The 17,200-nt window shown below is 37.6% G+C and overlaps 3 protein-coding genes and 1 long non-coding RNA gene across 18 annotated transcripts; 2 read left to right on the top strand and 2 right to left on the bottom strand.

Moving 5' to 3' along the window:
* Positions 1-671: 671 nt before the first annotated feature.
* lamtor1 (late endosomal/lysosomal adaptor, MAPK and MTOR activator 1) lies at positions 672-7,365 on the bottom strand. The gene is made up of 5 exons (XM_065280431.2): positions 7,225-7,365; positions 3,723-3,865; positions 3,562-3,639; positions 2,690-2,813; positions 672-2,574 (listed from the first exon to the last, which is right to left on the bottom strand). Exons 1-5 carry the CDS (start codon positions 7,264-7,266, stop codon positions 2,482-2,484), a joined length of 480 nt encoding a protein of 159 aa, XP_065136503.1. The 5' UTR covers positions 7,267-7,365; the 3' UTR covers positions 672-2,481.
* A 21-nt stretch (positions 7,366-7,386) lies between these two features.
* Positions 7,387-10,380, top strand: pcca (propionyl-CoA carboxylase subunit alpha). The gene has a single exon (XM_065280430.2). It carries the CDS (start codon positions 7,530-7,532, stop codon positions 9,651-9,653), a length of 2,124 nt encoding a protein of 707 aa, XP_065136502.1. The 5' UTR covers positions 7,387-7,529; the 3' UTR covers positions 9,654-10,380.
* Positions 10,381-11,889: 1,509 nt separating this feature from the next.
* LOC135770699 (uncharacterized) lies at positions 11,890-14,991 on the top strand. 15 transcript variants are annotated; one of them, XR_010542752.1, is made up of 7 exons: positions 11,890-12,055; positions 12,997-13,097; positions 13,305-13,322; positions 13,437-13,494; positions 13,583-13,655; positions 13,734-13,847; positions 14,247-14,991. XR_010542752.1 is itself a non-coding variant. In XM_065280419.1 (7 exons), the coding sequence occupies exons 2-7, from the start codon at positions 13,023-13,025 to the stop codon at positions 14,471-14,473; spliced, it is 564 nt and encodes a 187-aa protein (XP_065136491.1). In that variant the 5' UTR covers positions 11,890-12,051; positions 12,997-13,022; the 3' UTR covers positions 14,474-14,991. The 15 variants fall into 15 exon arrangements, 12 of the variants coding, with proteins under 12 accessions (XP_065136491.1, XP_065136498.1, XP_065136489.1 ...); XM_065280419.1 differs by having other exon boundaries at positions 11,890-12,051; positions 13,437-13,489; positions 13,734-13,851; XM_065280426.1 differs by having other exon boundaries at positions 13,437-13,489.
* A 1,118-nt stretch (positions 14,992-16,109) lies between these two features.
* On the bottom strand, positions 16,110-17,059 carry LOC135770280 (uncharacterized). The gene is made up of 3 exons (XR_010542577.1): positions 16,955-17,059; positions 16,724-16,809; positions 16,110-16,527 (listed from the first exon to the last, which is right to left on the bottom strand). It is a non-coding gene; the product is annotated as an uncharacterized lncRNA (long non-coding RNA).
* Positions 17,060-17,200: the final 141 nt, after the last annotated feature.

Below are 17,200 nucleotides of genomic sequence, written 5' to 3'. Positions count from 1 at the left end.
CCATCGCATTATCACACTGCTTCGTATTATTCATTTATAACAATGCATTTAAATGTTTAATTATTTTAAAATTACAAAAGTATGATTGCAACTTTTTATAATCAATTGACTTTTATTTATGCATGCAACCCTTTGCATACAAGCACACAATTGTTAACCATTTTCTCTCTGTAGTGGAGATTATTTTTTTATCCATTGTTTTTTCCTCTGTCATGGCACGTGATTGATGTTCTTCCTCATCTAAAGTTGATTTCAATGCTGTTACCAAACAGGGGGCATAATGTAATGTATGGGGGAGCATTTTGTTAATGCCACAGATGACTGTGAAGTTTACTTTCCACAGTAAAATCACCAGCATCTTTACTCAAAAAAACAAAACAAAAAAACAAAGCCAACAGGGCTTACAACATATCAGATATATTAGCTGTTGTAAACAAGGCTTTTGCTTAATTTTCCATTGCTTAAGTTAGTTGTCGATGAAGTCACATGGATATTGGTGAAACTTCTTAAGCAATAGAGAAACAACACTTTAAAGATCGGCTACATAATTGACACTGAAAGAGATGAGTGCGAATCTTCACTTTTAAATTTACACCTTTCATGTTTTATAGGTGAAAAATAAAAACTTTGCAGTATGCAAATGTCAAAGGGAACTCAATCAAAAACATATTATAATTTTTTAAAGTCTTTAATGCATTATTTCATTCAACAAAACGGTATTAACAGAATATTGAGATTAAATTTTTTGGTACTAGCCTAAGAAAATTACCTCTGTAAATCAGGTAGTATCCAACATTTAGATAACAAACAAAAAGTGAATAATACTATTAGCAAACTGCAACAGAAACCAAAAAAAATAAAAAAAATTGAATTTGAGTCTTTAATCCCTTTAATAACCTCAATGAAAGTGCCTTGCGATGATAAAGAGGGCAAATTATCACCACACTGTCTGTATGTTTGCATAAATACGTAAAAACAAAAATAAATAATAATTACACAAACATTTCTGTTGTGGCATTTTAGGTAAAAACACCAGTCAATTGATTTTTCTGGTGATTTCCTTTACGTTCGGCACAAAAGCAAAAACAAATTATGTTTTTTTAACTTTCATAAGCTTTAATAGTTTAAAAGTGGAGCATGCAGGTAAAAGTTTCCCTGTTTGATTAGCTAAAAACAAGCTACCGTTCTTCGCAAGGCCTTACGACTAAGGCATAATGCGGCTAGGGGGCGCTGTAGAGCCATTCATTTCCTGCTACGAGTTGTATTAATCATTCTCTTCATTTCAAATCATTTTACACTCTGTACATTAAAGGCATGGACACAAACAACATAATTTACAAACTTACATCACTCCATCGCAACACAGTTCAAACCCACCACCTCACAGTATGTTTATGTTAGACAAGCCGCATCGCTCTGGGCTTCATAGAGATTGCTTTCCAGGTGTCCATCGTGTCTGATGTGACTGTATATTTGATTTGAACAGATGGGATATTAGGAAAGGTAAGTCAAAGAGAAACCCTTTTTTTTTCAACAGAACCAAAATTACTGATAAGACCAGACACACCCTCGTGCACATAAGCTCGTGTTATGTTGATGTTATTACTCTCTAACTACCCAAAGTAATGGGGTTTTGCCTTCGAAAGAAAAATAATGATAAAGCTAAAATAAGACTGAACTGTCTGAAACTACAATGGATTTCATGCAGTGCTTACATCCCTTGAGTAAACGTCAATTTTAGAGAGAGTTTTGATCAAACTGTGCAAAGCAAAATGGTTCACTTGGTATGATGGAAAAACTAAGAAATAATTACATTATGTGCATTTTACTCTGATTAGATACAAGTGTTATTATTTATTACCTTGCCTATTTTAATCCAGAACGTTATCTGGAACCACCGTGCATACATTTGTGGGATTTTAAACGAACTCGAAACCACAGTGATTCCTGAAACCTACATGAGGATAATAACGACATGCAGGACGATGATGAACCAAACCCTCCCAACAACCTCTGTGTTTAGTCACCAAGACGCTATAATATCCAGCCAAACTGCAAATTTAGACTGACTCTAGTACAGTTTCTAGCCAGTAAGATAATAAATATAGAGTATGGACAGTTTGGGAGTATGTGTTCAGTGCATTGTGTCATACAAGCCTGTACGATTGCAAGAACAACCTCCAACGTGTCTGGTTGAAGTGTCACTTCACTAAAGCGATTTCGGCAGCTTGACTCCGAGTTATAGATGTTTGTTGTATTTGTTTAATGAGGGTTTTGGATATCCAAACACAACTTATTGCCAATATAGCTCTGATCTGAGGGGTGCTGGGTTACGGCCGTAAGGGATTTATGCAAGGAGCTCTGGTCTGAATGGTCTCTGCATCGTTTGTAGATTGAAAAACTTGAAGTTAGGAGGAAAAATGGAGAACGGAAAAGGGCCAGGAAGAGAGAAAATGTGAGGAGGTGGGGATTAGTTATGAATCAAGGTATAGCAAACTGCACCACCAGCTCTTCTTTTGCATCTACTTTGATTTGTGAGATGGCACTGTATGCGTACGCAGCAATCTTAGAAACCTGTGGATGTAAGAAACAACAATTAATCAAACAAAACACAAAATGATTTTTAAGTGCTAACTGTCTGTCTAGATCCGACAGGTGAGTACAGTTGAATTCTGAAATCGTATCTGACCTGTTGTACATCTGTGTAGGGCACCAGGTCAGCTGCGAGTACTTGGTGTGGTTGACTGGTGAGTGATGGGAGAGGAACGGGCTTCTTCTGTGACAGTGATCTACTCATAACCTCCAGCTTTGTGCTGTAACAAACACATGATTCTGTCAGTACAACACGTATGGTTATGTAATACACACACAATGCTGACATGCTGAACTGCTTAATGGCTGGTTGACATAATACGTCCAACAGCATGTAAAGCTTCCATCAGGTTTCACCTAAAACTAGTTTACACAATGTTCACGCATTTACCTTTATAATACCACTTTTTCCATTACGCACCCGATTTCCATACCAGAATTCCAATCCCATGTGAATTCCAATGTGAAAGCGGCGTTTCATCCGATCTAGACCGCTTCTCCAGAACTTTAACCCAGTGGTGAGTACCAAATCAGTTACCATGAACTTAAATATCTTTATATATGCTTTTGTTCTTTACATAAAGCTATCAAGTGTATTAAGAAGACTTGGAATATTGTGCATAATAACATGTATGGTTATTTTATAATACTAACGCAATATAGGATAAGGATCTGTCCCGTAAGTCCAATACCTGATCCAGCAAAAAAGGACCAGATTGGCCCCAATACCGATCCCAAGTATCAGATCGGTGCATCCCTATTTTAAAAGAGCAGTTTTTTGGGGGGTGAACGATAAGATTATCACACTATCAAACTGGTGATGGCCATTAAAAACACTGACTTGCTACAAAACCGATTAAAAATCATCCCAAAAGTTTGATCAGACATTGAAAAAATACAACCATTTCAAAACAGACAGCTGTGATCTTAAAATTTCACGTAAACTGTGTTTTCCTGATGGAAACAAACCTGTACTGTCTGGCTTTGTCCATGTATTCATGTTGCTCCATGCCTTGAGAATCAACAGCCGCCACATCAATGATGTTCCTTCACAGAAACAAAAGCAAGTTTTAATGTAATGACAGGAGACAGATTGTGTAATGATTAAAAGGCCACTGTGTGTTTCATACAAAGCTGTCCGCTGGAGAATGCCATTAAGCAGAGACTGCTCATCTGTGCGTTTGGACAGCAGATTGTCGGTGTTTCTCTCCATGCCATTGGTCGGTTTTCTTTCTTGATTCGGATCAGGAATTAATGGCTTCTGTTGTTCGTCCTTCACACACAAGAAAAACAAACCAGGTTAAACACCAACACATTGCCTTTCAGCGGCTATAAAAATAAATAAACGGTAACACTTTACAATAAGGTTGTATTAGTAAATATTAGTAAATACATCAACTTACATGAACAAACAATGAACAGTATGGTCTTTCAGCATTTATTTATTCTTGTTAATGTTAGTTAATGTCAATACAGGTATTTCTGTTAATTCACGGTGCATTAAAGGTAGGGTAACACATTTTGAAAAATGCTAACGGTAGCCGCCTAGCAATGAAATCCCGATCCCACCCTCAAGTCAAATCGCCATCCAAAGTCACGCCTCATGCCAAACACATGAACACGCACAGATCAGACGGTCACGTCTCATGTCTCATTCACCAGTGAGAGAACTTTGCAGTACAAAGTGAATAACACTTCCAAAATAACCAACATAAACAACTGGTTTACATCAGAATTAGTTTAAGCACACGTTCGGTTTTGTAGACGTAGTAACTATATCGTTATGCTAATCCGTAAACGAACACAAATTTCATAAGCAACACAATGTTTCATCAAAGTAGAATATCTGAATCCATCTCAGTACAAACATATCGCGTACCTACCTTACCAAAATAAACAGTGCAACGACCCTTTCAGACCCTTTGCCTCCTGTAGCTGTTTGCATCTCGTGGTAAAGCAGTAAAGTTACAGATGTTAATTTGGGTTTTTGCTCTTGCTGATCCAGGCAGTTTTTGCTGTTGTTGTTATAAAAGATGCATTTAGTTTTGTTGCTCCTGTGTAGGTTGTCAATTCAGCAGAAAAGTTTGCTGTTCTTGCTGTTTACAGACAGGAGGTGAGCGCACGTGAACGCGCCGATGACGTATGGTGTCTGCGTGGACTCGCTGCGCGGTGGGAATTCAAATTACGCTTACGTATGAGGGACATAAAAGGAAACGTCCGTTCGGACCGAAATCTATGATTTGTTGAACATTTTTTGGTCCTACGCCTTTCACAGATGACATAAATTTTTACAAATACATTTAAACAACTTAACACAGTGATTGCTATCAGGATGTGAGGAGACTTTTAACCAGCATAACTAAAAATGTTTCAGGATCAAATCTGTTACCCTACCTTTAACTAATGTTTTGATTTAAAAATGCATTAGTAATTGCTGAAATGAACATAAACTAAGGTAGCGTGCACACCAAAGTGTTTACGCCGGCGACCGGCGTATGTTTTCAATTGTCTTCAATGGAAGCGCATCACTTTTCAAAAGGTACAGGTGAGCAATTTAAATCCGATCAGGCTATGAAACACACCACGGGAGCGCACTTTGGAAGGAAGAGGTGCCTTGATCCTCACATTTTTATGCCGCGTTTACACCAGCCGCGGTAGAGGCGTCAAGCGCGAGTGATTTCAATGTTAAGTCAATGTGAAGAGGGGCACGAATTAGACGTGACATGCGAACAGCCACGTGATGCTGTAATGTATACCGAAATACCGTAAATGTGTTTAGAAACCATATCACCGTTATCGGAAAAATAAATACCGCAAAATATATTGATTAGGGATGCTCATATCAGTTAATTTTCCCGACCGACAACCGTAGCTTCTAAACCGAACATTTACCGTTAACTTATAAGATTTTAATATGAAATTGTCATTGAGTAAAAATACAGTTGACGGTTGTCTGTGAACTAGTAAAAACAAAACATTTATTTTGAACGTGCAAACAGCAGCGACAGATCAACAACAGAACCATCTTGCGCGGACACGCGCGCGTCTCCGTTCAGCTTCCAAACACGCATACAAATGATTTCTCATACCAGTTATTACTTTATCAGACCGTCAGGGCAGCAATAATTTGTGTCATTTACAGGATATTCACAAATTAAAAATAGAAAAGTGGCGAAATGTCTGTCAGCTCGTGACAACACGCACCATGTATTAACAAATATTTTTTTATTTTAACTGATAATGTTAATTGGTCATAAATTCTTACCTTCGGTTAACAGTTAAACGGTCAATGTGAACATCCCTAATATTGATGCTGAATTATTGTCCAGCCTAATGTTGAAAAATTTTCAACTTTGGGTGAAACGCTTTGCTCATCAATGTCACTTCTCACTTGGACGTCCAATCGGAGTGGAGGGAGAAATATCACAACAACCAACTGGTGCATAGTTTAACGACTGATAAACAAAGCACTCAGCTGAAAAAACGCTGGCAAGCGCCTACAGTCGGCATCCGCGTGGCATTTTCAGTTTGGTGTGCACGCCCCCTAAGATGAATGAATGCTGTAGAAGTAAGGAATAATTGACAACGGGCCACTGAATTATAAGAAAATAATGCACACCCAAGGTGGAAATGCCACGCGAAGCGGAGTGCCGTTACACCGCAGTTGTGCATTAATTTTTTAATAATTCAAAGGAGTGTCGTCAATTATTCCTCTTATACCACTGTTACCACAAACATTGCTCTGGTACTCTCAACCAATCAGAATAAAGCATTCAACAGACCCGTGGTATAAGTATTGATAATTGATGTTAGTTATTGCATTATTTAATTGTTAACAAATACAACCTTATTGTAAAGTGTTACAAACATACTTGGTACTGTGAAAATATTATATAGAATATTTTATAAAGGTTTAAAAAAATGAAGGGCTAGTTTACAAAAAATAAAGTTCTGTGGACATTTTCTCACTCCCAAACCTTAGGAATGTTTGTAACCAAACTGATCATGAGCCCCATTCACTTCTATAGTAGAAAAAAATACTATGGAAGTGAATGGTGCTTGTGATCGGTTTGGTTACAAACATTCCTCAAAATATCTTCCTTCGAGTTCATCAAAACAAATAAATTTATACCGGCTTGTAACAACATGACAGTGCGTAAATGATGACAGAATTTTCATTTTTGGATGAACTATCCCTTTAATGAATTAAATCAATAATGACTCCTAAACTGTGTATTGTACGCAATATACAAATATTGTAATTTCCTCATACCATCATGTACACGAGAGATCACATGTCAGGTCTAGGCATCTGACACATTTGATCCAGAACAACACAATCAACGTCAAAAACACACATAAAAAGAGTTTGTGCAAAACCACAACAAAGCCAGCAACTTTCAGATCATGGCACCCCATGTTTTATCACCTTGAAATCAGTATCAAGTCGTTTGATTATGTTTATACTAAAGACTTTACAGAAAAATCAAACATTTTCAAGCACAAACAAACAGTCTTGACCTGTTCCCGCAACCAGAATAACACACAGCAGACATCAGCGAGATTTTTGCCTATAGCATTCAGCTGTATTTTGTGACTGTTTGTTGTGTATTTTGAAAAATTGTTTCTGACCTCAGACGACGTGTCGTTATCGCTGCTGTAACAGCACCCCATGATGGCCGCCCAGCAGGTCAAATCTACTCTTCGTGCGACTCTTCAGTGCTTTTGGACCGGTTTTTGATTTCGTTTGGCTGCGAAAAGATTCGCAGGAACCATCACATGACAGCACTCCCAGTAGGTCACGTGACTTCCGTCTCCTCGCGGCACCTCAACACGTCATTTCCGCACGGAGCTCGCTAGCGCCGTGCACTGCAGGGACAGCGATAAAAGAAAGAGAACTTTCTTTCATTTCTTTTTATTTATAATATCTGTCCATCATGGCGGTCTACAGAAGTATTGCAGGATTACAACGAGTTTTGCACTCGCATGTCTGCTTCAGGCCAAGCTGTGGTGTTGTGATCTGTCGGTACTCTACAGTTTATGACAGAAATGAGAAAACTTTCGATAAAATCCTCATTGCAAACAGAGGTGAGATCGCCTGCAGAGTGATTAAAACATGCAAGAAGATGAACATCAAGACAGTTGCTGTTTACAGTGATGTAGACTCCAGTGCGGTTCACGTGAAGATGGCAGACGAAGCTGTATGTGTCGGACCTGCACCTACTAGTCAAAGTTACCTTAACATGGACGCTATCATGACGGCCATCCAACAGACTGGAGCTCAAGCTGTTCACCCCGGGTATGGTTTCCTGTCTGAAAATAAAGAATTTGCCAGAAGATTAGCAGAGGTAGGGGTGACCTTCATTGGTCCTGACACACATGCAATCCAGGCCATGGGGGATAAGATCGAGAGCAAACTTATTGCCAAAGCTGCCAAAGTCAGCACCATCCCGGGGTTTGATGGGGTGGTCAAGGATACGGAGGAGGCCGTTCGAATCGCAGCAGAGATCGGCTATCCTGTTATGATTAAAGCGTCCGCTGGTGGAGGTGGTAAAGGAATGAGGATTGCTTGGAATGAAGAGGAAACCAGAGAAGGATTTCGCTTTTCTTCCCAAGAAGCCGCGTCTAGTTTTGGAGACGATCGTCTGCTGATCGAAAAGTTCATCGATAATCCACGACACATCGAAATTCAGGTGTTGGCGGATAAGCACGGCAATGCCTTGTGGTTAAACGAGAGAGAGTGCTCCATCCAGAGGAGAAACCAGAAGGTGGTAGAGGAGGCGCCCAGCACCTTTTTGGATCCACAAACTCGGAAAGCGATGGGGGAGCAGGCCGTGTCTCTGGCTAAAGCTGTGAAGTACTGCTCGGCCGGCACTGTTGAGTTTCTCGTTGACTCTCAAAAGAATTTTTACTTTTTGGAGATGAACACCCGTTTGCAGGTCGAACACCCCATCACAGAGTGTATTACAGGGTTGGATTTGGTGCAACAGATGATTCGGATCGCCAAAGGTTACGAACTCCAGCACAAACAATCAGATATACCCATAAACGGCTGGGCTATCGAGAGCAGAGTCTATGCCGAGGATCCATACAGATCGTTCGGTCTCCCCTCTATCGGCCGGCTCTCCCAGTACCAGGAGCCGCTCGACTTGGCTGATGTTCGGGTGGACAGTGGAATCCAAGAAGGAAGTGACATCAGCATTTATTACGATCCCATGATATCAAAGCTAGTCACGCATGGTAACACCCGAGAAGAGGCTCTGAAAAAAATGGAAAATGCACTCGATAACTACGTCATTCGAGGTGTAACTCACAACATTCCTCTTCTAAGAGAGATCATCATTCACCCTCGCTTTGTGTCTGGCAACATCAGTACGAAGTTTCTCCCAGAGGTGTATCCTGATGGGTTCAAAGGTCACGTATTGACAACGGGAGAGAGATGCGAGCTGGTGGCCACCACTGCTGCGCTCTACATAGCAGCACAGCTTCGTTCACAGAAGTTTTTGGGAGATCTAAGGGTGTCTATCGTTCCTCCTGAGACCAAGTATTGGGAGTTAATCGTGGAGCTCGATAAAGCTGTTCACATGGTCGGTGTGTCTCGGTCCGGAAACGACTACACGGTAGAGATAGATGGAGAAAAGGTCGATGTGTCTGGAGAATGGAATTTGGCCTCGGCACTGCTCCCCATCACCGTCAACGGAAAATACAGGACTCTCCAGTGCCTTCTGCGGACAGCGTCAGGGGAGATCACCCTGCAGTATCTAGGCACTTCATATAAGTTGCGTGTGCTGAGTAAACTGGAAGCATCTCTCGGTAAGCACATGCCTGAGAAGGTTCCAGAAGACACCAGTAATATCCTCCGCTCTCCCATGCCGGGATCTGTGGTGGCTGTGTCTGTAAAACCAGGCGATAGGGTCGCAGAGGGCCAAGAGATCTGTGTGATCGAAGCCATGAAGATGCAGAATAGCATGACTGCGGCTAATGCCGCCACGGTGAAAAGTGTGCACTGTAAAGCGGGAGATACAGTAGGAGATGGAGATCTACTCGTGGAACTTGAATAAATCAGTGTGTCAAAACATATCATTTGTGTGTTCTAAGGAAATCATAGGTCATGGTGGACAACCAATCAAAGACATCAGTAGATGGGACATTCCTCCAATATTTTAGTTTTTGTTTGTTTCATAGTTTTACTTTGTTTTCTACATTATAACTCTAATTGTATTTATGTGATTTTGCACATTAAAACACATTCTGCCTTGGCCCTGAAAAAAAAATCTTTTCATTTATGATTACATTAAGTGGAAAAAAATATTTAAAGGGATAGTTCATCCAAAAACTAAATTTTCTTATCCTAATGTTGTTCTAGGCCTGTATGATTTTTCTGATGAACACAAAAGACGATATTTTGATTAATGTATGGAAAGCACACAGCTGATTGTATCCATTGACTTCCATAGTAGGAAAAACAAATATGATAGAATTAATTGGATACTGTCACCTGTGTGTTTACCATCCATTATCAAAATATCCTCTTTTGTGTTCATTAGGGAAAAAATCATACAGGTTTACAACAACATGATGATCAGAAAATTATGACAGAATTTACATTTTTGGGTGAACTATCCGTGTAATCGACTTAAGTCATTTAGATAAACTTTTATCGAATAAAGGTGTCATTTAAAATAATTATTTATGGCATTATTTATCAAGGGTAAATACTTTAAAAAAAATCTAAATACCATCAGGAAATTTAGATTTTTAAGGGGTGGTTTTTTGGACAGGGCTTATTCTAGTTCCAGACTAAAATGCGCGGGCTGCATAACGATTAATCGCAACTAGGCGTTTGCAGAATAAAAGGTTTTGTTTACATCATATATGTGTGTGTGTACTGTGCTTAATAATTATGTTTATATAAATACACACACATGCATCTATAACTTCAAGAAAAAAAAAATTATTCACATGTGTTAGTATAATAGTATTAAATAGTAAAAAATAGTAGTGCTGCCTCACGATTAGTCATGCCTAATCGTTTGCAGAATAAAAGTTTTTGTTTACATAATATATGTGGATGTACTGTGTATAATAATTATGTGTAAATACACACATATATAATTATGAAACAATTGCAGGTGTATATACATGTTTCTATTTATATATATAATCTATATTATATATATATAAGTATTTATTATAAAAATAAATATTTCTTCTTAAAATTATACATGTATATGTGTGTATTTATATTAACATAATTATTATACACAGTACACACACATATATTATGTAAACAAAAACTTTTATTATATATATATATATATATATATATATATATATATATATATATATATATATATATAAATGTATATACACATGTAAATATTTCTTAAATATTTGTGTGCATTTATATATCCATATTTATTATTCACAACACACACACACACACACACACACATATATGATGTAAACAAAAACTTAAATTCTGCAAACGATTAGTTGCGATTCATTGTTATGCAGCCCTACTCAATGCCATTGTTTTGTGTCAAGATGTACATCAGTATAGTTTCTTGTAAGGTTTGTTTGTAAAAACTACTTAAATGTCCTAATTTAAGTAAGGCCCAGTCCTGCATTAATCTAAAACCTCTCCGGGAAACCCCCCCTAAATGTATTAATATAAATGTGCGTGACCCTTTCCGTGAAATCCAGGTTAAAATCTAAATCTAATTATGAGATGAGGATCATCAAAGTAGGATTTCAATCCCTAATTTCATTTCAATCTTTGACATGGCCTTAGTTAACATAAAAGATATCAAAGTTATATTTTCAAAAATTTGTGTTTACATTATCTAGCATGATTTTTTGTGGAAAATAGTAAAATACAAATAAACAATTTAGCTAGGTTTTCAAAGACACAAATGTGATAAGAGACAATACAACACACATCATCTGATTCTGAAGCACAGGCTTTATTGGTGACATCACACACATGTGCATGGAATTAGCAAAGTGTACAGTAAAAATAATGAGTTGTTGAATGGGTAAACTTTTAACAAGGAAACTAGTTTTCAAAGCCGTCAGTACTTTCACTGTGGCAGGATTTCATATGAGATTGTAATTGATATAATTGGGTGAATCTCTTCTCACATACAAGGCATTGGTGTGGCTTCTCCCCAGTATGGCATCTCTCATGCACCTTCAAACTACTTCTTTCTGAAAAACAACTCTCACAATGTGAGCACTTGAAAGGCTTTTCTCTCGTGTGAACCCGTTTTATGTGCCTTGCCAATCCACTGAGTAGGAGGTCTCTGCAGAACAAAAAGAGGTGTTTCCCAATTGGGGGCGGTTTCAAACTGAAATAGGTGTTTTTCCACCTCTTTGTCTGACTGGCTCAAATTGAGTGGGCGATTCCCTGACGCTGCGATGAGCGCCGCCTGCTACCGAGAGAGATCGCCTGCATATGCATGTAAGTGAATTGTTGCCGATTTGTGTAATGCTTTTGATTAATGTAGGTTATTTTGTTGCTTGTTACCGACTAAGTTCATTGTAACGTTCACTCACAATATTGCATATTATGTCACAATATGGCGGCTTTGACCGGAAGAAGGGAAAACGTACTTTAAACGCATTTAAACGCAGCAAGTAAGCAATGCATGCAAACAAACAAACGAGGAATAACACTCATACACCACAATTAGATCCTCAGGTCGCATACTTTGGAATTGGAAGATAAATAATTATTCAGTCTAAAGAAATAAGAAGTAAAATGTGTAAGTATTTCTCCAAATGTGCACATGTTGGACTTAAGACCCCCGTAATGACGGCATACGCGAATAGGTATGTCCCCTTACGAACATTAACCATGGTTTTATTGTGGTAAAGGTGTAGTAACCATGTTTTTTTTTGGTGTATTGATTACTATCAGCAAAACTATGGTTTAACTACACTCATTATAGTTAACAAAATCACGGTTAGTTTGCGGTTACCATGGTTTTACTACAGTAACCATGTTTTTTTAACCATGGTTAATTTTCGTAAGGGTCTCGTTATTTTATTCAACATTTCCAGCTGTCTAACATATGTTTTGATAATAATGCTAAAAAATATAAAACATTTGAAACATTATTCAGTCATTTCAAAGTAACACCTAAATGGACATTATCTGCTATTGTTATTTTTAAACAAGTAAATTCGTGTTTGGGAGAAAACAAGCAGCTGTTAGTCCATATTATATTGATTGGTACTTCCAATCAAAATATACTTCCGGTCAAAGTCACTATCTTGCGATATAGGCATATCTGTGACACTTAAGCGGTTTACCTCTGAAGTGCAAGTAATGATATTTTGCAGAATTTTTATATGGCTATGCACAGTTATAATATGTCTTTGTCTTTATTGTGTCTTTAGGTAAAGAAAATAACAGGGGTCCTCAAATGACCACACTACATATGATAAAACCTACTAAAGCTTGCTGGAGCAAGCCATTGACTCGGTCACAGCGTAAACTGGTAATGTAACTGCAGTCCTCCATTATGATAAAATTTTAGATTTTCATTTAAACTTGCATTCATGTATTTATCAGACTTTTATCCTAAGCAACTTACAGAGCCAACAGTATTCACTGTGTGCAGTGCCAGGTCTATTAGAAAGATGGATAGATTAGGACTAGGAACATGTTGATTGTCAATAATTGAACATTTCTATTCTCATAACAGGTGACTCAAGCTCTTTCAGTAAGTAAGAAGAAACACTGGCATATAATATATTAAACCATAAACAATAAAAAAAACATAAGTAGAATTTGTTGTTTTCCTCTTTTTCTCCTCAAATTATTGATGTTCTATTAGGTTTGTTCGACTGCATGTGGCGCTGCAAGAACCGACAGGCGGATGACGTCAAAGTAACGTGAGATCTAGTCGAAATTAGATTTCTCCATATGGTTCTCGAAACAAACTCGCGGTACTTTAACATCATCTGCCTGTCGTTTCTTTAGGCACTGCACGAAGTTGAACAACCCGTCTCTTCCTTGTGTCCTCCTCAGTGACACACCCTTGAAAATACAGCAGGCTTGTATTCGCCATTTTACTCAATCTTTAAAGTGCAATTGGGTTATTATGACCACTACTTTTGTTCCTGTACAGCAGGGTTCCCCAAATCTTAGCCTGGAGGGCCGGAGCACTGCAGAGTTTAGCTCCTACCCTGATCAAACACACCTGAGCAAGCTAATCAAGGTCTTCATGATCACTAGAAAATCACAGGTAGGTAAGTTTGGTTAGGGTTGGACCTAAACTCTGTAGTGCTCCGGCCCTCCGGGGTAAGATTTGGGTAACCCTGCCCTAAAGCTTCCTCTGCTAGTTTTTTGAGCAATCTTGCTGGAAGTTTTGGTTCATGATGGCGATTTTGCAATCCGCAAACTTGCCCTTACATGCAGTTGCTTTACATTGTATGCAAGGAATTTTTGTGTTTCTGGCAAATTTTTCGGTGGCTGGACAGTAGGTTTTATTAGTGTCTTATTAACCATCTTACTTGATATCATTGTTAGGTAAAAACGGCTGTGTTTGTTTCTTTCACAATTAACATATAACATTGGTCAGTACATTGTTGCACTAAATGCAGTTGCTTGTGAATGAGATCAGTTTTTTTTATACTTTTATCAGGTGTGGTGAACTGGAAAGCATTTAATGAGAACTACAGAACCCTGTACACGATTCCTTACTCAATATCCAGATGCCTCCAGTGTGACACCTTGTACAAGAATCATGGAGCAGGCTACAGAGGTAGAGGACAAAGATGCGTGTTGCAGGGTTTTAGTCCTGTGATGACTGCGAGGGATTTTGTGGAATCGACACATCGTTTTTATGAGGCTGGAGGAAAAGTAATCTAATTTGAAACTATGGGGGTGGTTTCCCAGACAGGGATTATCTTAAAGCAGGACTAGACCTTAGCTTAATTAGAAATTATAACTAGTTTTTACAAACATGCCTTACTAAAAACATTACTTCTGTGCATTTTGAGGCAAAACAAAGGGCACTGATGTATTTTAAGATATGTTATTTCAAGTTGTTTTCAGTTTGGGCAGCTCTTACATTTATTTTAGTCTAGTACTAGTCTAATCCCTGTCCGGGAAACCGCCCCTAGATGTTTTTATTGCACACCTTTTAGAATATTTTGCACTTAAACTGAGAATTTGTTTTTTGGAATGTAACTATGCGATCAATAAACTGATCCTAATGTTGTTTTTGTTTTTTGTCACCTTTATCTCTTGTATATTCATTTCTACTTTTTAGTTTCTGTTTTTATTACACTTCTCTAAGAGAATATTACATTTAAAATAATTTGTTTTAAGTGTTAGACTATGAGTTTGGCTATATGGTTAGTCAATAAACTGATCCTAATGTTTAACTTTTTCTGAGTCATCATTTCAGGTCCACATATTTTATTTATTATAATCCATTTTACAAGGTCAGTTAAATATCAGTAATACATATAAAGCCCATTCTGTAAAAATATGACAAGTTAGACCAAAGTAATCATGTGCTTTTATATTTGTATTGATGGGGGGACCCTAATACACTTACAATAAAGTTAATTATAAATAACTTAAGTAAACGAAATGTAAAATGCTGTCTATTGATCTGTGGAAGGTATTTGGTTTTAATGGTGCTCATCTGTTGATTTGGTGCAGTTATGTCACATTTTTATAGCTTTTATGAAAAAGGCTTACACCATAATATAATAAAATTTGCTGTTTGCCTTATATAAATAAAATACATATCACTCTCGCTCTCTGTTGCGTGTTTTCTGTGTTATTTACATATTGAATCTCAACAACATACTGTTCTGGCATAAATGGTTTCTGAATGATTCAAGATTACTTCATAGTTTTTGAATATATTACACAATAAATAGTTTGTATCCCTTTGGATATTTATTTATTTTTCTGACTGAATTGCCCTTACGAAAAATAACCATGGTTTTACTACAGTTAAAACAAAAAAACATGTTTACTGTAGTAAAACCATGGTAACCACAAAATAGTCATATTTTGACAACCAGGTTTTCAAAAACCATATTTAAACCGTGTAGTAAAACCATGGTTTTGCTGATAGTAATCAATACACCAAAAAAAACATGGTTACTACACTTTTACCACAATAAAACCATCATATTTCGTAAGGGTACATATTTATATGTAACTTTATGTTAGTTATCTGTCTTCCTTTTAGCAACTTAAAATTATCACACGTTTCTTTAGGCGAATTCGTAAAGAAAATGTTTCCATACGTCCGCAATTAGGCACTCAGAAAAAGTGACATGCTGCATTATTTTTTATTCCTGTATTTAAATCAAAAACGCGAAAGTAAATTATAATGATGTATGGCTTTTCAGGGCTTCCGAATGACGTCAGGGCTTCCGTGCGTTTTTGATTGGATGGTTAAAAACGCCTACTCCCAGTTTGAAAACACCCCCAATTGGGAAACACCCCTTTTTTGTTCCGCAGAGACCTGTACTTGAATCCACTGGCCAATCGAAAGCCCTTATCACACACCTGACACACGTAATCTTTTACGCCAGTATGAATTGTCTGGTGAACTCTTAATTGGTCTTCTCGTGAAAACGCCTTGCCACATACAGGACACAAGCAAGGGCGTTCATGATTTGTCACGTGTGACTCCAGAGCATTTAATGAAACAAATTTTTTGCCACATTTATCACAATCAAACGGCCTTTCTCCAGAGTGAAGGGGCATGTGATAATCCAGACTGGACAAACTCTTGAATGTCTTTTTACACAAAAGGCATGAATAAGGCTTTTCTTCATTGCAAGGTCTTTTCTGCTTCTTTTTGCTTTGTGAGGAACTGTTGTTGTCAGTCTGGAATTTTTCTTCACTTTGTTCTACCTTCACCACAGTGAGACCTTCACTGTCCTCCTCACGATCTAAAATAATCACATCAATCAATCAATAAAGGTAAATAAGAAATAAAAATGAACATAATTTAAAGTAAACCTGGTTTAATAGCAAAGCAACAGAGACTATTTTATCTAATCTTTTGGGGTTAATTCCCTACGTTATCATTATTATTTCACAGTTACTGTTGTGTTCAAACGTCAACTACTAAATCTGGTTACCGACCACTTTTCCCCTCAGGATCGTCGTGTTCAGTCTTGATGGGTTCTGGATCCATGTCGTCTAGAACAATCTCCATCTTTAGTGTAACTCTATAACAAATAATACAACATTTCTGACATTCACATCTCCAAACATTACTGAGACACTTACACAACCACGTTTTATCATTATATTTAAACTACAACTGCTTTGCATTTGTACACAACACTAAAGTTAAACAACTATTATGTTTACCTGTAAAAATCTTTTAGAGCTAAAGAACAAATTTCTTTGATCCGCGCGATTCGTGTATTTTTCGTCGGTGAATCTATGTAATGTACCGCAGGGCTCCAGCGCCATCTGCTGATGTGGCGGTATTAGGCACTCATGCACATCGTTCAACTAACTGTCCAAAATCATGATATATCACAAAAAAATCAGTTGTCTATAAATTAATAATAAAGCCATCCATCTTAATGTAATGTGCAAATCAGGATTATG

The sequence above is a fragment of the Paramisgurnus dabryanus genome, chromosome 8, assembly GCF_030506205.2.
Source record: "Paramisgurnus dabryanus chromosome 8, PD_genome_1.1, whole genome shotgun sequence".
NCBI lineage: Eukaryota > Metazoa > Chordata > Actinopteri > Cypriniformes > Cobitidae > Paramisgurnus > Paramisgurnus dabryanus.
Note: the sequence above shows the minus strand (reverse complement) of the source record. Positions and strands in the feature narration are given on the sequence as shown.

Bases quoted from the DNA above. Each gene is read 5' to 3' on its own strand.
- LOC135770699 (XM_065280417.1), top strand. From the start codon at position 12,013: ATGAGCGCCGCCTGCTACCGAGAGAGATCGCCTGCATATGCAT. The intron at 12,056-12,996 runs GTAAGTGAATTG...TTGTGTCTTTAG, and splicing joins GAGATCGCCTGCATATGCAT to GTAAAGAAAATAACAGGGGT. The intron at 13,656-13,733 runs GCTTGTATTCGC...CCTGTACAGCAG, and splicing joins CACCCTTGAAAATACAGCAG to GGTTCCCCAAATCTTAGCCT.
- lamtor1 (XM_065280431.2), bottom strand. From the start codon at position 7,266: ATGGGGTGCTGTTACAGCAGCGATAACGACACGTCGTCTGAG. The intron at 3,866-7,224 runs GTCAGAAACAAT...TTGTGTGTGAAG, and splicing joins ATAACGACACGTCGTCTGAG to GACGAACAACAGAAGCCATT. The intron at 3,640-3,722 runs GTATGAAACACA...GTTTCTGTGAAG, and splicing joins ATTCTCCAGCGGACAGCTTT to GAACATCATTGATGTGGCGG.
- pcca (XM_065280430.2), top strand. From the start codon at position 7,530: ATGGCGGTCTACAGAAGTATTGCAGGATTACAACGAGTTTTGCACTCG.